This window comes from Chiroxiphia lanceolata, chromosome 12 (assembly GCF_009829145.1).
Source record: "Chiroxiphia lanceolata isolate bChiLan1 chromosome 12, bChiLan1.pri, whole genome shotgun sequence".
NCBI classification, from domain to species: domain Eukaryota; kingdom Metazoa; phylum Chordata; class Aves; order Passeriformes; family Pipridae; genus Chiroxiphia; species Chiroxiphia lanceolata.
This window is the reverse complement of record NC_045648.1, coordinates 15804555-15822869: the sequence shown is the minus strand read 5'-3', so window position 1 is coordinate 15822869 and position 18315 is coordinate 15804555. Positions and strand designations below refer to the sequence as shown.

At 55.4% G+C, this 18315-nt stretch overlaps 1 protein-coding gene across 1 annotated transcript in view; it reads left to right on the top strand.

Moving 5' to 3' along the window:
* Positions 1–3198: 3198 nt before the first annotated feature.
* The window catches only part of ZNF609 (zinc finger protein 609), an 86899-nt gene continuing 71782 nt past the window's right edge, over positions 3199–18315 (top strand). Inside the window, 4 exon segments of the mRNA XM_032700739.1 lie at positions 3199–3273; positions 17055–17385; positions 17387–17868; positions 17871–17905. Of these exon segments, the coding sequence (XP_032556630.1) occupies positions 17171–17385; positions 17387–17868; positions 17871–17905 (732 nt within the window). The 5' untranslated portion in view covers positions 3199–3273; positions 17055–17170.

Below are 18315 nucleotides of genomic sequence, written 5' to 3'. Positions count from 1 at the left end.
TTGGCAGCATCTCCCCAAAATTGCCTCGAGGTGTGTTTGGCTGGATGGGGTTGGACATATGGAGGAGAAGGAGATGAGGGGGATGGCTCCCAACAGCCAGAGAGCCTGAGTCCTGCCCAGTGGGGATGGAGGGATGGAGAGCCCCCCAGGGTGAGAGGGGAGCTCTGTTCCTGCTCAGAGACTTTCTGCTCACAGGTGCCGTTCCAGCCCTTGGAATTGCTTGCTGAGTGCCCAACCTCAGATCCCTCTCTCCTGATTTGTAGCAAAGCAGCAGCCACCCCCCAAAACCTGCCCCCCAGCAGTTGTGTGTAAAACACCTTCTGAATAAGATGAATTTTGCCTTTTTCTCTAACTCCTCCCGTTCAGCCTTTCCCTGTGTCACCGTGTCTGTGCTCATTATGCACTGTTGTGCACTGGGCTGATCCCTTCGTGCCACGGTGCTCCAGGCTCGGCCTGAAGCTCTTCCTTGTCACCTGGAGCCCACCTGCTCCAGGGGGGACGGAGCAGCCACCCAGCACTGCCAGCATCCCTCTTCCTCCTCCTCTTCTCCAGGGATGTGGTGGTCACTACCAGCTCAGCTGCTTGGCACAGTCACTGGTTGCAGGTTGTCCCAGCCCTCTGCCCTTTCAGAGAGGAGAAGGAGGGTGTGAAGCCTTCATGCAGCTGGATGCTGCAGCACTGGAAATCATCCCATGCCATTTGCCCTGGGAGTTGTCTTCTGGCTCTGTTTGCTGCCTGTGGGATCTCTGAGGTGCTGGAAATAGTGGGCTGGATCCAACGCCCACCCACATCATTCCACAGTGGGAAAAATCTCGCGGGTGTTGCAGCTCTGAGTTGCCTGTGTTTGGGCATGGATGTTGTGGTGTGAGAGCTGCTGTTTGGCATGGCCGAGGGGGATAGGCTTCTCCTGCTTCCTTCCTCCTCTGGCTGCATCCCCCCATCCGCCGTCCCTTGTCCCATCAATGTGGTCCAGTCAGCTGTGCTGGGACTCCTGTAGAGTTCCCTGCACTCTTGTTACACAGAGATCCTCCTGTCTCAGGTGGTTGTGCCTTGAGAGCAAGGGGAATGTCTGCAGTGCCCAAAGGAACAGAGCTGGAGATGGACAGGGGCTTGGGGAGTCATCCAAGGGTCCTGGTGCCTTGGGGAAGGAGACAGGAGAGGCCTTCCTTGTGGGCTGGGTGGGAGAGGTAGGAGATGGAAGTCCAAGCACCCAGGGAGAATGTGCCCAGCACCCAGGGCCTGCACCCAGGCCAGGATCCAAGTGCTGCAGGGTCTCCAACTCCTGCTCCTATTCCAGGAGTGCAGCACTGTCACACAAGGTTGTGACAGAGTGGGATCTTGTACCATCCCTATGATCCTGCATGGTCCTACCTGCCCCTCACAGCTAGTGCCCATCAAAATCTCCATCCCAAGGCACTGCTTCCATGGATAGGTCACCCCCCCGTACCTAAGTCGGGTTTTAATATGAGCCTATGATTGACTCAGTCTTAAACCACGTCCATCTCCTTCATCCATCTCTGTGACAGTGGCAGCTGCCTTGTCATCTCCCTGTCCTTGATGTCATCTCCAGCTTTCATCTCCGAGGGTTTCACCACCATCAGTAGGATCCATTGAGTCCTGCAGGGTCTCTGACAGCCTCGGCAGGCTGGATCATGGGCCCTGCTCATGGTCATGGCAAAACATGCCGTCAGAGAGATGCCAAGATTCTTCCCAACAGAGCCGCTTGCTTGGCAGGGGGTTTATTTTCCTCTTGTATTAGTGACATCACTTATGGTTTCGCTGGGAAGCTGCACTGACCCATCCCTGGTTTGTCCTGTGTTCCTGCCTGATGCTGGTTTTCCCACCCTGGGAAGCATAATTCCTGTCTGAGATGTGCTGAACATTTGGGCACCAAATGCCCAAAAAACCTTTTACCCAGTCCTTCAAAATACTTCAGTAAAAACAACCTGTTTTCGTTGATACAGGTTGTCTTGGGGCCTGTCAGCATTGGCTTTGTGCCATGTGAGAACAGTTTCTCCTTGTCATTGGGATAAGGAAGGATTTCTCCTCTTTCTTTTTTTTGGGCTGTAAGAGTTCTCTTCTCATCCCTCTTTTCCTGCTGCTTTAAACTTCTTCTGGCTCCCTTCCCACCTGCCTCAGCCCCAAAAGCCAGAGAGACACCCAAACCTCAGCCCTTCACGGCATCCCACCTCCTCTGCCAGGGATTTGAGTCTTGTGTTTTCCTTGTTTGGGTCAAAAAACTTCAGAAGAAATTGGTGTCCTCCTGAAACCAGAGGAGGAAGACACGCACTGTCCCCAGGGATGGTGGCACCTCTCCAGGCTGGAATACCCACCCCAGCCCCTCCACCCTGGCTGGGTGGAGGGAAGTGGTGCTCCCCTCTCCATCACCTTTGCTGCAGGACTATGTCCCTGCTCTGTGCTCCAGATTCCAGCTTGGATCATTCATCCCAGCTTGATGTACTGGTTTGCCTTGTGCTGGACTGGTTTGGGGGTGTCCTGAGGACAAGGCTGGGATATCCCCATGAGGATGAGCCAAAATTTCCTCACCAGACCATGGGGCTGATGCTGAGGCTTTGGGAAGGGGAGTGGAGGGTTTTGGAGTGTCCTGGGACCAGGGCTGAGATGAGCTGAAATTTTCTCCCCAGTCAGTGGGGCTGGTGCTAAGTCTTTAGGGTGGGAAGCAGAGGGTTTGGGGGACATGTCACCTCCTGGTGAAGGGGGTGACTGGGGATCCAGGTGCTCCTTCAGTTGAGAAAAATATTTGGAGAGGAAAAGTGGCAGTGTGGGGCACGATGTGGTGGGTTTTGGGGTGGGTGTGGGTACCCCAGGGTGGTGACCCCCACCTGCCCTTCTGTGCCAGCTCAAGGAGCTGAAAGCGTGGCCGGGGGGGTCCGTGCCGGGCTGGGGTCTCACACGGCACCGCTCAGAGCGTGAAACCCCAAAAAGCTCTTCCCCACCCGCACCGCGGCGGCTCCGGCTCCTCAGGCGGGGGATGCTCCGCTCCGGGCTTTGCCCGACTCCGGCTCCCGATCCCTCCATGCGGGGGACTCCGCTCCGTGTTTCCCCCCCAGCCCGGGGACGCCGCTCCGCGTTCCGCCCTCCGCGTTTTGCGCCGCGCCCGCCCCGCCCCGCCCGGCGGACCCGGCGCGGCCTGCGCGGCGCGGCCTCAGCGCGTGGCGGCCCCGGCCGGCCCGGCCCGGCCCCGGCCCCGGCCCCGCAGCGCCGGCCCGGCCCCGCATGGACCGCACGTAGCGCGGACACCCCAGCGACCGGGTGAGTGCGTGCCCGCCCGGCCCCGCGCCGACCCGCCGCGGGGGGGCTTTTGGGGGGGGGGGCGGCGGTTGGGGCTCCCTCTCGGGCATCGGGCCTCGCTTCCCCCCCCCCATCACACGGGCTGGGCCCGGGGCCGCCGCCGTGGGCCGTGACCGCCGGGCCGGGGTTATGTGCCCCCCCCCCCCTTCGCCTGTTATCCCTGAGGACGCGGCTGTGTGCCCCCCCCGTGACCCTTGGGAACAGGGTCTGGGTGCCCCCATCCCCCCACGAGACTACTGGGACGGGGGGTCTGGGTGCCCCCTCTGCTGTGATCCGGGGACGGGGCTGTTCCCCGCCGTAGACCTTGGGGACGGTGGTCTGGGTGCCCCCCCCACTCTGTGACCATGGAGGCTGTTGTGTGTCCCCCCCGTGACCCTCGGAAACAGGGATTTGGTTGCCCCCGCTCCGCTGTGACCACTGGGGACGAGGGGCTGCGTGCCCTTCCGCTCTTGTGACCATTGAAGACGGGGCTATGTGCCCTCCCCTCCCTACTCCATGGCCATGGGGACGGGAGTGACCCTTGGGGACGAGGGTCTCTGGGCCCACCCAACCCCGTGACCGTGGGGGCGGTTGTGTGTCCGCTCCCCGGGGCCGTTGGGAACGAGCCCCCCCGGGTGTCGCGGCGGTTGGGGGTCGGGTCCCCCCGCAGAGGTGCCGGATTCCCCCCCCGCCACTGCAGGGGTCCCGCTCAGGGTCCCGGGGGGCTCACCCTGTGCGGGGTGCGGATCCCTCCGTCTGCGAGCGACGAGGGGCTGGTCCCCTGCGTGTCCCGGGGGCGTCAGGCCGCTCCCAGGGGTGCGGGGGAGAGATCCCCGTGCGTGGGGTCACCGCCGTGGCGGGTCGGAGGTGGGGGGGGCAGGCGGGGAGGAGGTTGCCGAGGGGCAGCGGTGTCCCTGGGGTTGGGGGGATCTTCCCCTCTTGAGTCCCGTCTCTATGCAGGGAGGGTTTGGGGGGCACAGGAGCAGAGGGGACCCAGGAGTGGAGGTTCCCCTGGAACAGGAAGGGGGACTCTCGGCACAAATCCCACAAGGTTAAATTTTCTTCAAGGCGTTTAGGGAGTGTGAGTTGGGGGGGGGGAGTCAGACCCTGAGAGCAGAGCCCCTCCAGGCATATCTCCCCCTGGGCTGTGCTGTGTGCTGGTGACCTGGTGCTGCAGGATGTGCCGCCCGTCTTTGAGGCCTTTGAGCCCCCGAGAGCCAGCGGGCCGATCCGGGGGTGACACTAGTGGTGGCAACGTGGCCGGGTGTCCCAGGAGGGCTGGGGCAGCCGGCGGGGCAAGGGCGGTGGGGCGAGGACGGAGTTCCTGCGTGCAGCTCTCCCGCCCGTTGTGTACACGGGGAAGGTCACAGGTTCAGGTCTGGTCTGTGAGATTTGGCTCCCCTCCATCTCCCAGCAGCCTTCTTTTTTCCTTTCCTTTTTCCCCCTTTTCTGGGAAGGCCCTTTCCCTCGGAGGAGGTGTTAGCCACTCATTTTCCGTGGCGGACACTGGAGAGCCCACAGGCCCTCTCCCCCCCTCCAGAAGATCCAAGGATGCCGGCGGCGGGGCTGGCGGTCGGGCTCCGGCGCGCGCAGGCAGTTCCTCGCCTGGACATCCTCAGGAAAACCTATTTCCACGCTTTGTGCGATGACTCCGGCATCGGATTATGCCGCACATTTCTAGCTCTTTGTTGGCAGTGTGCGACCGCACACGCACGGCACTCGGAAAATCCAGGCAGCTGATCTTATTGATTAACTCTGGACCAGAAATAATTTATAATTTATTATTTGAAGCCGTTTCGGTCACGAAACGCAAATCCTTGCCCTTTTACGCCCTCGTTCATCCAGTGAGGTTTTCTCCTCTCCTGTGCAGTGGAGAAGGGAGACGTGTGCAGCGCCGGGAGCACAGTGTCTCTGTGGTGCAAAGGGACGAGGATTTAATGTTTCACCTGGACTGGCCTGTTGTGCAGGGCAAGGGCTGCTTCAGTTAGCCACCGGAGGAAATTAATTATCAAACAAGTTGTAATGACCTGTAATTGAGTACGACCAGGGCATGGGAAGGAGGTTTTATTCCCCTTTCCGAGCTGAGCACTCGGACCTGGTCTGTGTGTTTGGTGAGTCGCCATTAGGCAGCTCATTAGCTGGAGAGGCCGGTGTGTGCAGAGGTGTCTCTTAGCACACTTGTTACCTCTACAAGGGCTGAAAGCGGCACAATTTTTTGGGGTGGACCCATCTGTCTGTCTGTAGCTCCGTGCTGGGTGGCAACCCCAAACAATCCCTTCCTTGCCACAGTTGCAGGGTTGCAAAGTCCCCTTGTGCTCTGTCGGTGGTCACAACGTTGCTTCTGCTGCCTCAAAAGCTTTTTCCCTGTAAATCGAGCTGAAAATGTGCCATTTTTGGGAAGAAAGGGCTTGTGAAGGCGGTTGAGGGGTTCTCGTGTGGTGTTGGAGGTACCCAACAGCTTGTGTGTCTTTATTATGAATTAACAGGAAGGACAGACTGGAGTTTGCTCCGTCTGGTTTATTCTCTTGGAGAACGGGGATGCCTCAAATCAAAAATTGCCTCTGGGTTGTATTTACAGTGAATTTTTAATTGTGATTGCATAAATTAAAGAAAACCATGAGCTGCCTGGTCTTTCTTGTGCTTCCACATGGACATCATTCCCAAAACAAAGTCAATATCCGTGCGTTGTGTCCAGTCCATGACAGGTGGTGGGATCCCACTCCTGGACTGATGGTGGTTGGGGACTAGAGTCATGTGTTGTGCCCGATTTATTCGGCATTCCCTAGGTGTAGGGATCTTTCTCCGCACGTTCGTGATGGGCAGAGGGAGGAGCTGGGCTTGGCCGGGCTGGGAGCAGGGATGCACCTCACGGCCGTCCCGCTGTGCCCTGCACGGCACGGCTCCGATTGGGATTAGGGCCTGTGGGCGCTGATGCAATGCTAGTCCCAGATGTAATGCAATAAGCCTCTTTGTCCCCTTTATCCAGAGCATTATGTAAATAAGATGGTATTTATGGTCCCAGGTATGTTGTTCCGGGGCTGTGTGACAGCCTGCATGCGCAGTGATGCCCTTTGAGTGTTGGCACTGCTGCTGGTGTTCCCAGCCGGGAGGCAGGGACCTGCCAGGGGCAGATGCTCGGGGGAGCACGTCACATGCTGGTTCCCTACGGAGAGGAGGTGAGGCCGCAGGTGACCTTGCCAGGAGCTGGTGACAGTTTAACTGCACTCGGTTGCCGGTACGTGGTGAGGGCAGTGAGCAGGTCAGCGTTGGAGTCTGCAGGGATGGGTTGGTCTCCCACTGAGTTCACGGAGAGGTCCGTGGTTATCTTTGCAGACTTCCTGCAGAACACGGGCTGCTGGTTCTGCAACCTCAGGGTTGTGAGAGTCATGTGTCTCTTCCCAAACCTACCTTGTGTTCCTTTGAAGCTGATGGTGGTTTGTGGAGAGGTTTTTTGGGAAGCACCAAAGTCCCTGAAGGACCTGGAGATGGCCCGGGCTGTCTGCAGTTCTCCCGTGATGCCTCTTCTGATGCTTCATGGGCTCTCTGGGCATGGGGAGAGTTGGTCCCTTCCCCATGGATCTTGCCCGCTTACTTGAGACTGTCATAATTTGGGTGCTTGTGGTAGCGGCTGGAGGGAGAATGATGCTGTGACGTGGGGGTGCTTGACTTCATCAGGGTTTGGGGATGTGGCAGGTGTGTTGAGGAGCCCTTGTAAGTGTGAAGGACCTTTTGTAAGATCAGGGGTGTGGGTAAGTGAGCCAGCTTGGAGCACATGGCTCTCTAGGAGCTCATGGGTGGCCATGTGTGGCTCCTGAACCAGAACTTTGGCCACCCCAGCAGCAACCAGTCTGCTCCATGTACCCGTGCTGGGTTGACTTGGATGAGGAAGGGTGTTTTTTGGTGTTAGGAAAGGGCAGGAAAAGAGATCCTACTGGGGTATGGCTTATTTTGCTGTGTAGATACACTTTCCAGCTACCAGGCTCCTTGAGGTGTGATGTGGTGTCAGAGGAAGGAGTGAGGTTGAGCTTGGGCAGTCCTACACTGAGAAAATAGAGGATGGCTGCCTGATCAGGAAACTTGCTCTGGGACTCCATTTGCTCTTGTGATTGCTCGAGTTTTTCTTGACTTTATATAACTTCTTTAAAGGAAACCGATTCCCTTCTGCATTTGGATGGAAAATCAGTTTTTGAGATGAGCCCAAGAGGTTGTTTTGTTTTCACTGCAGCTGAGTGTCCTTCACACGCACAAAACCCACTGACGTAGCTGCTGAGCGTCAGCTCAGATGTGGTGTGAGGGGGTATGAAAGGATGCAAGTGCATTTTTTTGTGGATGAACAAGGATGATTTCAGGAGAACCTTGGTATTTTGTATTTAAACATTAAATGCTCAACTTCTACAATTCATTGCCTTATGCATGGTGTAAGAAAGAAGGAAAAGGGGAAGATAATGTTGTGACTTTATGCTGCTCTTTCCCTGAGCACAGAAAGGTTTTGTGGCATCAAATTTTCCTTCCAAGCAGTTCCTGGGCTGCTCAACCACTCTTCCAATGGCTGGAAGGATGAGATCTCTGTACAGTGCTACATCATGTGCGACTTGGTCACACTGATTTATTGATAACAAAATTGATTTTAGTGACTTTGCTGAGCCTGTTTGTAGTTTGGATTAAACAGAGCATTCCTGGTTCAGGTGGGTCCAAAGATTTGGCTTGGAGTTTTCCCTGTGCTTCTTCAAAGGGATGAAGGGTGGATCTAGAGGATTGTGCTGTACAGCCTTAAAGGAGTGAAAATGAGGTGTGTAATGACTTCGCCATGAATCCAGTGGGTGGAGAGTCTTGCTCATCTCCAGGAGAATTACTACTCCTTCCCTAAAGGTTTAGCAGCCATGGGGAAATTTCTTCTTGTCCTGAGGGTTTCCTGTTTATTTTTGAGGGGATTTCACATCTAATTTGCAGCTTCCCTCTGTATCCATCACCACAAGTAATTCCAAGTACACTAGGACTTCCCAAATAAGCCCAGCCCGCTTTGATACATGGTTCTGGCTGGGTTTTATTGTATTCCTGTACATGCTGGCTAATTCACAAAATTTGGCAATTTGCAATGGGTCATTAGCGCGAATTAGCAACTTTCTGATGGATATCAGAGCTCTGCAAATGTGCCGTATTAATCTAGGAGATACACCTATTTATTATCCCTCCCAGGGAAAAAAAAGGGGATTTCTCGGCATGGTACTCGCTCTGCTTGCATTTGTCCCTGTCTGCGTCCGCCTTCCCTCCTCCTTTACTTCACAGTCTGGTTGGTTTTTTCCCAAAGTGTTCCCAGGCTGATGGTGTGACAGGAAGAGCGATTACAGCTGCACACACCGGCCTGGCTGCAAACGGAGCCTCAGCTCAGGGAGCCAAGGTGCCCTAATTGGTTATCGAATGAAGGGAATTAAAGGCATTAATAGGTGAAGTGGCAGCTCCTTCGGTTTTGGAGCGGCAGAGAGATGTTCGTCCTCTTCTGAAGGCTGGGAAACAGCCAAGGCTGGCTGCGTGCTCTGCTCCTAAAGGGAAAAATAGAGGAAATAAAGCCCAGAAGCTCTCCCTTCCCTGGGAGCAAGCAAGCCAGTGGCTGCCTGTCCTCTCCAAACTGTGCTGTCAAACTAGAGCTGTGGCTGGGAGACACCACTCAGCTGGGATCACTCCAGTGCTCTTCCTTTGGATGGAGAAGATGGAAAAGAGACGTTGACTTTGGCACAGAGTGGCAGCACAGCAAGTGGTTTCCTGTTCCTGCTGTACCTCCATGGAGGGTGATCCTTGTTGGAAACCTGTGTGTCTGCAACCATGTGAACCCAGCTTGGGACTGGGCCCACCATGGGGCAGGAGGATGGCAGGGAGACCAGGAGCAAGTGGAGGAGCTTCCCTGCCTCCAGAGCCCTGGAAGGAAAAGGGACAAATGGCCTGTTCACTGGTGCCCAACACCCTGAGCTCATGATGATGCCAATAACCCCGGGTGCCTTCCCACATCCCTGCTAACGGCTTTGGGTGTGCAGGGGAAAAGGATGAGCTCCCTTTTCCAGTACTCACTCCAGCAGTTATTTATGCCCCTTGATTGTCTTTGGTCTTCGCCAGCTCTTCTTTCTTCCCATCTCCGTGACTGATGCTGCAGGGATCTTTCCTGGTCACATCCATCTTGCTGCTTCCTCTCGCTGCTGGCGATCTTCCAGCCTGTGCAGAGCTCTGAAGTTTGGGAGCCTTTTGGGTTATTTTTATGTGCTCTCTACCCTTGTCTGGGCTGTGTGTGAGGACAGGTCACCAGTTCAGACACCTCTAAGCCTCTTGTAAATCAGTTCCCTTCTGTGCTGGGGTTAGCAAGGGTGTAAATGGACTGGTTTTTAAATCCACATGGCTGCTCGGCTTTCCCAGTGGAAACCAGCTCTCTGCTCAAGGGACAATCAGCCCCTAGGTTTGTCCCTATGAGAAGCATTGCAGTGCCAAACAGATTGGCTCAGACATCCTGTTTTGAGTGTTTAATGTTGTTTTTGGCACCAGCCAGCAGTGACATGGCTGGCTGGGCTCAACACGAATGGGCTTTGTGTGGGTAGGGGAGCACCAGGACTGTGTCTGGTGCTGCTGGAATGCACTGGCTTGTCTGGGGCAGGCTGATCCAAAGCGATTCCGAGTTAATCCTGGCTGGTTATTGCTCGCAGTGTTGCTTTTTGCTTTTGCCACCACGTAGCTGCCAACGGTCCGTGTGTCAGCCTTCGGCAGCCAAACTCTGTGGTGACGCCCCTCCGCTCCTGTGGCACTGCCCGTGCCTGCTGGGCCCCTGCTGGGTGCCGTGTGCCGGTGACGCCGTGACACCCAGAGGGTGGCACGTGGGGATCATGGAGAAAGTGGGAGATGCAGGTTTTGGGTGAAGATGGGGCTGTGTTTCTAGTTAGTGTTAAGCCATCGTGTGCAGGTCCGGGCACTGCAGTTACACAGGGGTGTCCTCCAGCGTGCAGACACAACAGTGAGGGGAAAATCCTGCTGGGTGTCCCTAATTCAGGATAGGTCTGAGAGCTGAACTTGCAGGAAGGAAGCTGCTCCGTTATTTTAACCATCAAATGCTTTTTCTCCCACGCATGCAGGTTTTTCAGTTCCTCTTTCCCAGTACAGCTGAATGTTTAGAGCACTGGGCAGCAGTTTGTGCTTGAGGATATGGGTGCTGAGGTGCTGAGAAGGCTCTTGGCCATTTTCACCTGCCAGAGATTTTGGAGTCTGCAAGGTCATGCTTGCTGGAAGACACCTAGCCTGGCGTTCTTAGATAAGCAGGCTGTGATCCAGCCAGCATCCAGAGCCTGAGCCTTGCTGCTCCCTGCTCATTCCATGGCAGAGGCTTGGGAAGCGACAGGGCAGTGCTGTCAGAGCTGTAACAAAGCACTGGCATGGCTCTTGCCTGCTCATGCTGTGCTTGATGCTCCTCCAGTCTGTGCCACTGAGTTATCCCAGCACTGTGGCCTTCCATGCAAACCTGGCTCCTGCCTGGCAGGAGAGTCCTCAGCTCTCTGTAGGAGGGCTGTGGATGCAGAAACATTGCTGGACTTAAGGGCAGCTACAAAGAGGAGCCACATGGAGAAGCCAAGGGGCAACAGGTACAAATTGTGCCAGGAGAGGTTTCATCTCAACATAAGAAAGTAATTTTTTATAGTGAGAACAACCATTCAATGAAACCACCCTCTCTGGGATACGGTAGAGTCCATGTGGCTGGAGGTTTTCAAGATACGACTGGACGGGGTGGTATAATCTCACCTGGGCTCCCTTTCCTGTGAAAGATTGGGCAGGGTGACCTTTCAAGGTCCCTTACAACCTGGTCTGCTCTACGTTCTGTGACCTGAGTCATGCTGACATGTATGTTCACACTTGTGTGGAACGATGGTTCTTGCTCAGCTTCCCAATGGAGAAGTGACTCCAGCAGCACAATTTGGTGGAGAGTGAGCAGGCATTCCAAGAAGGTGCTGTTTGCCTGCTGTCCTTCATGGGAATGGAGTGGAGTGTTTGGTGCCTTCCTGTGGGCCTGTAGGTATGGATGTGCCTCCTGCTTGAGCTGAACACCATGCAGTTGTGTGATGGTTCTCTCACCAATGGTTTTCTTGAAACATGAAGCTCTTGGACTTCCTTGTGAGTTGGCAGAGGAAATGTGAGCCACGTTTCATTCAGTACAGAAGTAGGTACCTTAAAAAAACACACAAGTTGAGAGACATCAAAATCAAATACTTGCAAATCTGAAGAACCCTGGGCTCTCGAGGCACGAACAGGCAAAAAATTGGGACTTTGGTGATGACACTTCCAAGACTGACAGGAGGATTAAAGAGGTACTTGTTCCAGTTTTCCCTGTTCCACGATATAAAGGAAAACCTGAAATGTTTGCCTGTCTTTGTATTCCCCCTTTCTGTGTGTCTCTTGTATTGGGGCTGCATGTGGCCTGTTGGGAGTTGAGGGAAGTGAGGGATTCTGGCAAGAGTGGCTTTACCTGTCAGCCGTGTTCAACAATGTTGGGTTTTTCAGCCCTAGGTCAAGTTCCTCATGGTGTTGAGGTTAAAAAAGTGTCAATAAGAAGCAAACACTGAGCTTTAGCTAATCTTGTATTTTCATCAAACACTGGCACTGCGCACACATCTTTTGTATTGACAGCTTTGCTGAATGTTGTTGTGTGCCGTAGTTGTCCTGAACATTGCTATAAAGGCTGTGTTTTAAGGTCAGGGGTAGACGGGGGTGGGTGTGAGGTTGAATTTTGATCCTAGATGCATCTTTTGCCTGATGAAGAATGCAAAGTGGATGCCTGAGTGTGTATTTGGGAGCAGTTGGGTGTTATGGCTGATAGATCTCCAGAGCTTCCCTCCAGGTAGGGTGATTGCCTGGCTGCTCCAACACCAAAGCTCTGCTCACCTTTCCACCTTCCTCCATCTCCAGCCTCTTCCAGTGACCTCTTCTGTTCTGCTTTTGTCATGCTTGGACTGAAATATTTCAGGCTTTTCTCAAGAATGCCAACAAATGACTCATCACTTGAGTGCTGCCCTGTGTCAGGTTCATCTCCAGTGTCAAGGCTCAGCCTACAGAAACTTGGGAGTCCCGGCCTAAGTTTGGCAGTGTCTCTCCCGGTGCTCTGGCTGCAGTGCATGCTGGAACATGTAGTCTTAGTGGGGTGCACCTCCATATTAAAAAAAGAAGGGTGGCTCCATTTTATTCAAATTGGGTTCAGCCTTCTCCCTCCTGGCAGCTTGCCGGCGCCGTCCCACTCAGCCCCGAGAGCCACCGAAGTTCTCCCGGCGCCTTGTGTGAGCGCGGAGGCGGGAGCGCAGCTCCTCCATTCAAAATCTTGCTTAATTCCACATTGAACAGCTTGTTTTGAAGCCCTATGCTTCAGCGTGTTTTGCAACAGCTCGGACTCCCGCCGGGCGCAGGCGGTGGAGGGATCCTGCCCACGTTGGGTGGCAGTTCTGGAGGGTGTCATGGCAAATCTCCTTTGTCTGCTACGGCCTGACTGATGTCTGGGGGAGAGCGAACCCTCCTCCCCTGCGTGATTTCTTGAGCTGAAAGCAGCAAGTGAGTGAGGAAGCTCCTTTGTGCAGATTTCTCCGTCTCCTCTTGTTCGTGCCAGCTGGCTCGCGTTCAACATTTCTCTTTTTTTCTCTCTCTCTTTTTTTTTTCTCTTCCCTCTCCCCCAGCTCTAGAGAGAGGGGGCGGGGAGAGAGGGAACATCTTAAAAAGAAATCTGCAGAAAAGACATGGGAGTTACTTAACAAAAATCCAACCCAAACAAGCCCAGCTGGGGGATTACAGGCGCGGTGGTGGGAGCCGAGCGGGGAGTGAGTGCGGCAGCTCGGAGAAGGCACCGCGTTGCCCCCCACCACCCCGAGTTTCTTTAGTCGTAAAAGGAAACAAAAAGGGATCTTGTGCGGAGGCAGCGGATGGGGAGAGCGGCCGGCTGGCTGCCAGCCGCGGGAGGAAGGGCCTCGCATTGTGGCCCCTCGTGCTGCTGCCTTGGCTGGGGGCTCGTGGGGAGCCCTTTGGGGGTCTTGGTAAGCTGTTGGGAGGGGGGCAGCAGCCCTTCCACGCCACTGCCTTTGCCTCACCCAGGAGGGAGCGGAGGGCTCTGTCTGCTCTCCGGGGTTGCTCCTGGCTGGAGAGAGCATCTCGCCGAACCCTCTGCTCCCTGCCTCGTGCCCCGCTGGAGGAAATGCCATGTCCTACAGATTTTCTCCCCCCCTTCCCTGTCCTCTTTGCTGCTCCTTCTTGCGGGCATTCCTGAAAGTTAATCAGGGTGAAAATTGCAGTCGGTCATGTCTGGAAGCCACCAGAGGCTGATCCTGGAGCGCTGCAGGCTGAAGCACATGGCTATGAGACAGTCTCCCTACGTGTGGGCTGGCTGCTGCCAGGAGAAGAGCTTTTCTCCTGCATCTTGCTGCCCTTGGGCGGTCAGTGCTTCCCTGCTTTGGTCTCTTGGCCTCCGGTAACCGGCGGAGAAAGCTGGAGTGGCGCGGGCTTGGCAGGTTCTGAGCATCCTGCACTGGTTTTAGCACAAAGAGGGGGCTCCTGCGGTTTCCTCGCTGCCTTTTGGAATGCGAATGTTCTGGTGGAGGAGCTGTCTCTAGGTGTGTGTGCAGCCCCGAAAGTGAACTTTCAGGTTTGTCTCTGAATACGGTTTGGCTCTGTCCCAGCCCGTAGATGTGGATTGTAGAGGTCTCAGCACCTAATGGAGCTGAATTATTCATGTCTGGTGCTGTGTGTGTGCAGCATTCCCAAGCAGAAAGCTGTCTCCTTGTAGGATCTGCGCTCCAGGACTGCTCTTAAAACGCTTCGTTGGCAGGTCTCCAGGCCAACAAGTGAGCACATGCTTTTCATGTTGCGCGGGGATCAATCCTGCGATGGCAGGAGGTAAGGGGAAGGACACATTTACAGCTGAATCAATCTCCTCGCTCTGTTTTCTGAGATGCCATGATTTATGGTGGCGTTACACCGCCCAGCAGGAGAGCAGGGAGGATCTGGATAGAACCCGGCACTTCTCCAGCTTGGGCGAAGCAGGCAGTGGGAAAGGCACCTCTTTCTCTGGGACGCGGGCTGTGGGAGCCAGGGTTCCCCATCTACCAAAATAATGATGACAGGGTAGGTTGGGAATCCCTGGGGGTCTGCCTTGGGAGAGGGACCCAAAACGCTCCTTCAGCTGCAAGGTAGAGCCTGCAAGAGTGGAGAAGAGAAATGGGGAATTGGAAGTTTCAGGGAGGGGGTTTTAGAGCGGTGGGGAATTTTTTAGAGCCACATGCAATTGAGGATGTTCAGGGGGTCCCCCCACATCATGTAAATGGGGTCCCAGCCTTCAGTCTAGGGCTGGAAAGGGCCCATCCCTGCTCCAGTCCCTCTTCCCGTTGTGGCACGTCATGAGCTCCCTGCCCTGCTCTTGGCATGACGAGCCTTCCCCCGGCTCTTGCCAATCCAGCATGTTCCTGTCCGGCCTGTTTGTGATTCCCTTCCCTCTGCATTAGCAGAGCCTGGGCTCCCTCGGCGCCTCCTCTGTAGGGTGAGGGTTTTTGCTCCTCTTGTTTTCTAACCCTTTGATTGTTCCTAGCTCTCTAATTGCCGAGGACTCAGTGGACTTCTGGGCTCCTTCTTCCTTTTGTTGTGGTAGGAATTGGCAAAAACTGCTGCTGCTTGCAGAGTTTCAGACCCAAGTCCCGCTCATCTGCTCTCCTTATTCCACATGTATAAATAATATTTATGGAGATGTGTGTGCGTGTGTATCTGCACGTTTGGAACAGCAAGGTGAATTCCCTGGTGGGAGCGGAGAGCCGGCCGAGCCGGCATCGTGGAGTTGTTGCATGGAGCGGTAGATGCTGTGCCTGTCGCAATACAACCCTGCGGATTGTCCATTGCTTTTCTGCCACTACGAGGTCAGATCCTTGTCCTTTGTCCTTCTGATCCGAGCTGGCTGTGACCCTTTGCCTGCTCCAACCTTGGGTTGGCAATTCTTGGATTTGGAGGCTGAGCCTCATCCTCTCCCAGCAGCTCCTGTGTGTTGGTCCTGCACATCAGCGCTGTGTCCACCTGTCCATTGGGGTTGTTCCTGGATGCCATGCCTCAACTTAGGGCTGGGAAGGGGCTGTTACGAGCCAAAAATCTGGTTCATCCGTCTTGTTACCATCTTTGCCCATCTGCACAAAGGGATTGTTGTAGATCCATGGCACAAAGAGATGGCTGTGCCATGCAGAGGTGAGGTGGTCGCTGCCAATTGCTGGCCCCACCGGCGGTTTGGAGAGAGGCTCCGAAGAGACAGGTTGTTGGGGTTGGGCTGGACACCCTGGCTTGGGACTGGGGAGCAGGTCCTGGGGCAGGAAGAGGAGGAGGAGGTAATAGTAGAAACACGCAGGGCAGCTTTGGGAAGCCGTTAGTGACTCCGGTGCACAAAGTGATATCCTGATTCGGCACTTTCCCTGCTGCTGAAATGAGAGGTCAGTGCTTTTCATTTCCAGCTTGCACGCAAGCCCCCAGCTCCTAGGGTTAAAAATCTCCGTAATGACCTGTCAGAGAGCGGATTATTAGCTGTACAGAGCCGAGGATGCTGTGGGGAGCAGATGGAAAATGGTCTGGCTGCGGCAGCCTGGCTGATGAAAGAATCCCTGGCATTTTTACAGTGTTTGCATCTCTGGAAACGCACCGTGAAGCTGCTTTCCAGGCTCCTGCCTGCTGGGGTTTGAAGAAATTTGTGTGTGTGTGTGTTTTTTTTCCCCTTCCCTTCTCATTTCTCTTCAAGTCACCTGTTTTGAAGTGTTGCTCGTAAATAGTACCAGGAGCCAGCAGGCTCGGAGCTTGGTGGGGAAGGGGAGGACAGTGCTCCTGGAGAGGAGCCTCATCCAAATGGGTGGTCAAGGATTTCTTGAGGGTTCTGGAGCGCAGGCGGCCTGGCTGGATGGTGCTGGGAAGAAGCTGTTACATGTGTTAATTATGTCTCGTCAGGGTAATTGCCATGACTCTGTAGCTGTTCAGGTTCGTGTGGTGTCTTTTTTGTTTCCCTCTGGGGTGAGGAGGCTGGGAAGCTGGGAGATATTTTTGGGCTCATGGGGGTCAGCTGGCGTGGCAGGTAGGGCTGAGCCCCCTTCCCAGTGGGTAACTTGTCACGGTACTTGTACAACTGGGTCTTGGTTTCCCACTGGAAGCTTATTGTGGAGGTGATGGTGGTAAACATCCCAAATCCGTGCTGTGTTGTGCTGCCCTGAGGTGTGGATGGGAACCCTGTGCTTCCCTGCGATTTGGCCTTTGGCGACCGCTCTGACGCGTCCCAAGTGTCACAAGCACTCTGAAGCCTGGGATTTATTTCCCACTGAGGCACTCTGCTTCCCTGGCGAGCGGCTCTCGTCCCTCACAGCAAGGCTGTGTGGAGAGGAGCCCTCCCTCCGGGTGGCATCGGCAGGAGGGAATCAATTCTCCCTCCCAGGCAGCGCTCGATAATTCAGAGGGAAATGGCGAGCGGGGAAACGTGTGAGTAATGTCTTGTTGGAGCTGAGAGCCGTGACCTGCCAGGGCCGGTATTGATCGAGGATCGGTGCCAGATGGCTGCTGCTGCGGGGGCAGCTGCCGAGCAGCCCCAGCCTGGGGGATGGCAGGAGGATTCTGCGAGGGGAGATTTGGGAGGTTGGGGGTTTCACCCTGCCCAGATCTCTCCCGGCTGCAGGTGCGGCTGCCAATGAAGGCAGATCTGCCTGCCTGTGGCTCTTCGTGCGTAACCTTGTTTTCTTTGCTTTCCCTTCCAGCAGCGATGCCGTCACCTGGGCAGACCCCGACCACTGGAAGCCCCCAAGGACGTAGGTGACCCCCAGGGCGTGGAGACAGGGAAGAGCCTTGAATCGTGAGGGTTGTTAACTCTAAGATGTCCTTGAGCAGCGGAGCTTCCGGAGGGAAAGGAATTGATGCGAACCCGGTTGAGACGTACGACAGCGGGGATGACATTGGTGTAGGGAATCTCATCATTGACCTGGACGCTGATTTGGAGAAGGATCAGCAGAAATTGGAAATGTCGGGCTCCAAGGAGGTGGGGCTCCCGGCACCCAACGCAGTGGCGACACTACCGGATAACATCAAGTTTGAGCCCAGTGCCGGGCCCTCAGGGCAAGGAGGGCAAATCCAAGTCAAAAAGGAGCAAGACTGGCAAGGACAGTGGGAAGCCGACCCCGGGGTCCTCCCTGTTCACTCCCAGCGAGGGAGCTGGTGGCAAGAAGGAGGCTCAAGGACGCTCTGGGGATGGCGCGAACTCAGGTGGTTTGGTGCCTGCCGTCACCCCGAAGGGCTCGGAGAAGTCGGCCAAGGCGTCTCGCAGCGTGGCCGGCTCCAAGAAAGAGAAGGAGGGTGGCTCATCCAAAAGCAAGAAGGAAAGGAGTGAGGGGCAGGGGCTGTGGTGGAGAAGGTCTAGCGTGCTGCAGCCCCTGGCCCTGGCAGTGAGGGTGGGACAGTATGATGGGGGCCAGGGGACAGAGCCTGCTGCTGCCGAGCAGCTTGGGAGTATAGCTATTGACACGGGAGCTGCGCTCAATCCCTTGGGAGTTAAGTCGGAGCTGGAGGATGGGGAAAGTGATGCCGGCAGCTGAAGAAGGTGAAATCGGAGAAGGTAAGAAAGGTGTCAGGGTGTGGGTGACGTTGCTGCTCCTGTGCCAGGATGTCCTACTGTGGGTGGCAAGGGAATGGGACCATGTGTCTTGTACTGCTGGACCAACACTGGTGATGGCTGATGCCTCCTGGTTCTAGTGTGAAGGTGGTTTGGCCATATGATGTGCTGATGTCTGGACGTGGCAATGGAATGGCACTGCCAAGCTGTGCCTGGCTGCTGGGAACCGTGTGTCAGCAAATCACCTGCAGCCACTGTGCTCCAGGTACCATCCTGCTGTGCCCTCTGGGATTTGGTTTCTTTGGTGCTGTGGCTGTGCCAGTGGGTCCAGGCCTCTCTGGCCTCTGTCACTCTGCAGTCAAGGTGATGTCCTGGTGCTGAGCTTCAGCTCCCAACGGGACACATGGCGTCTG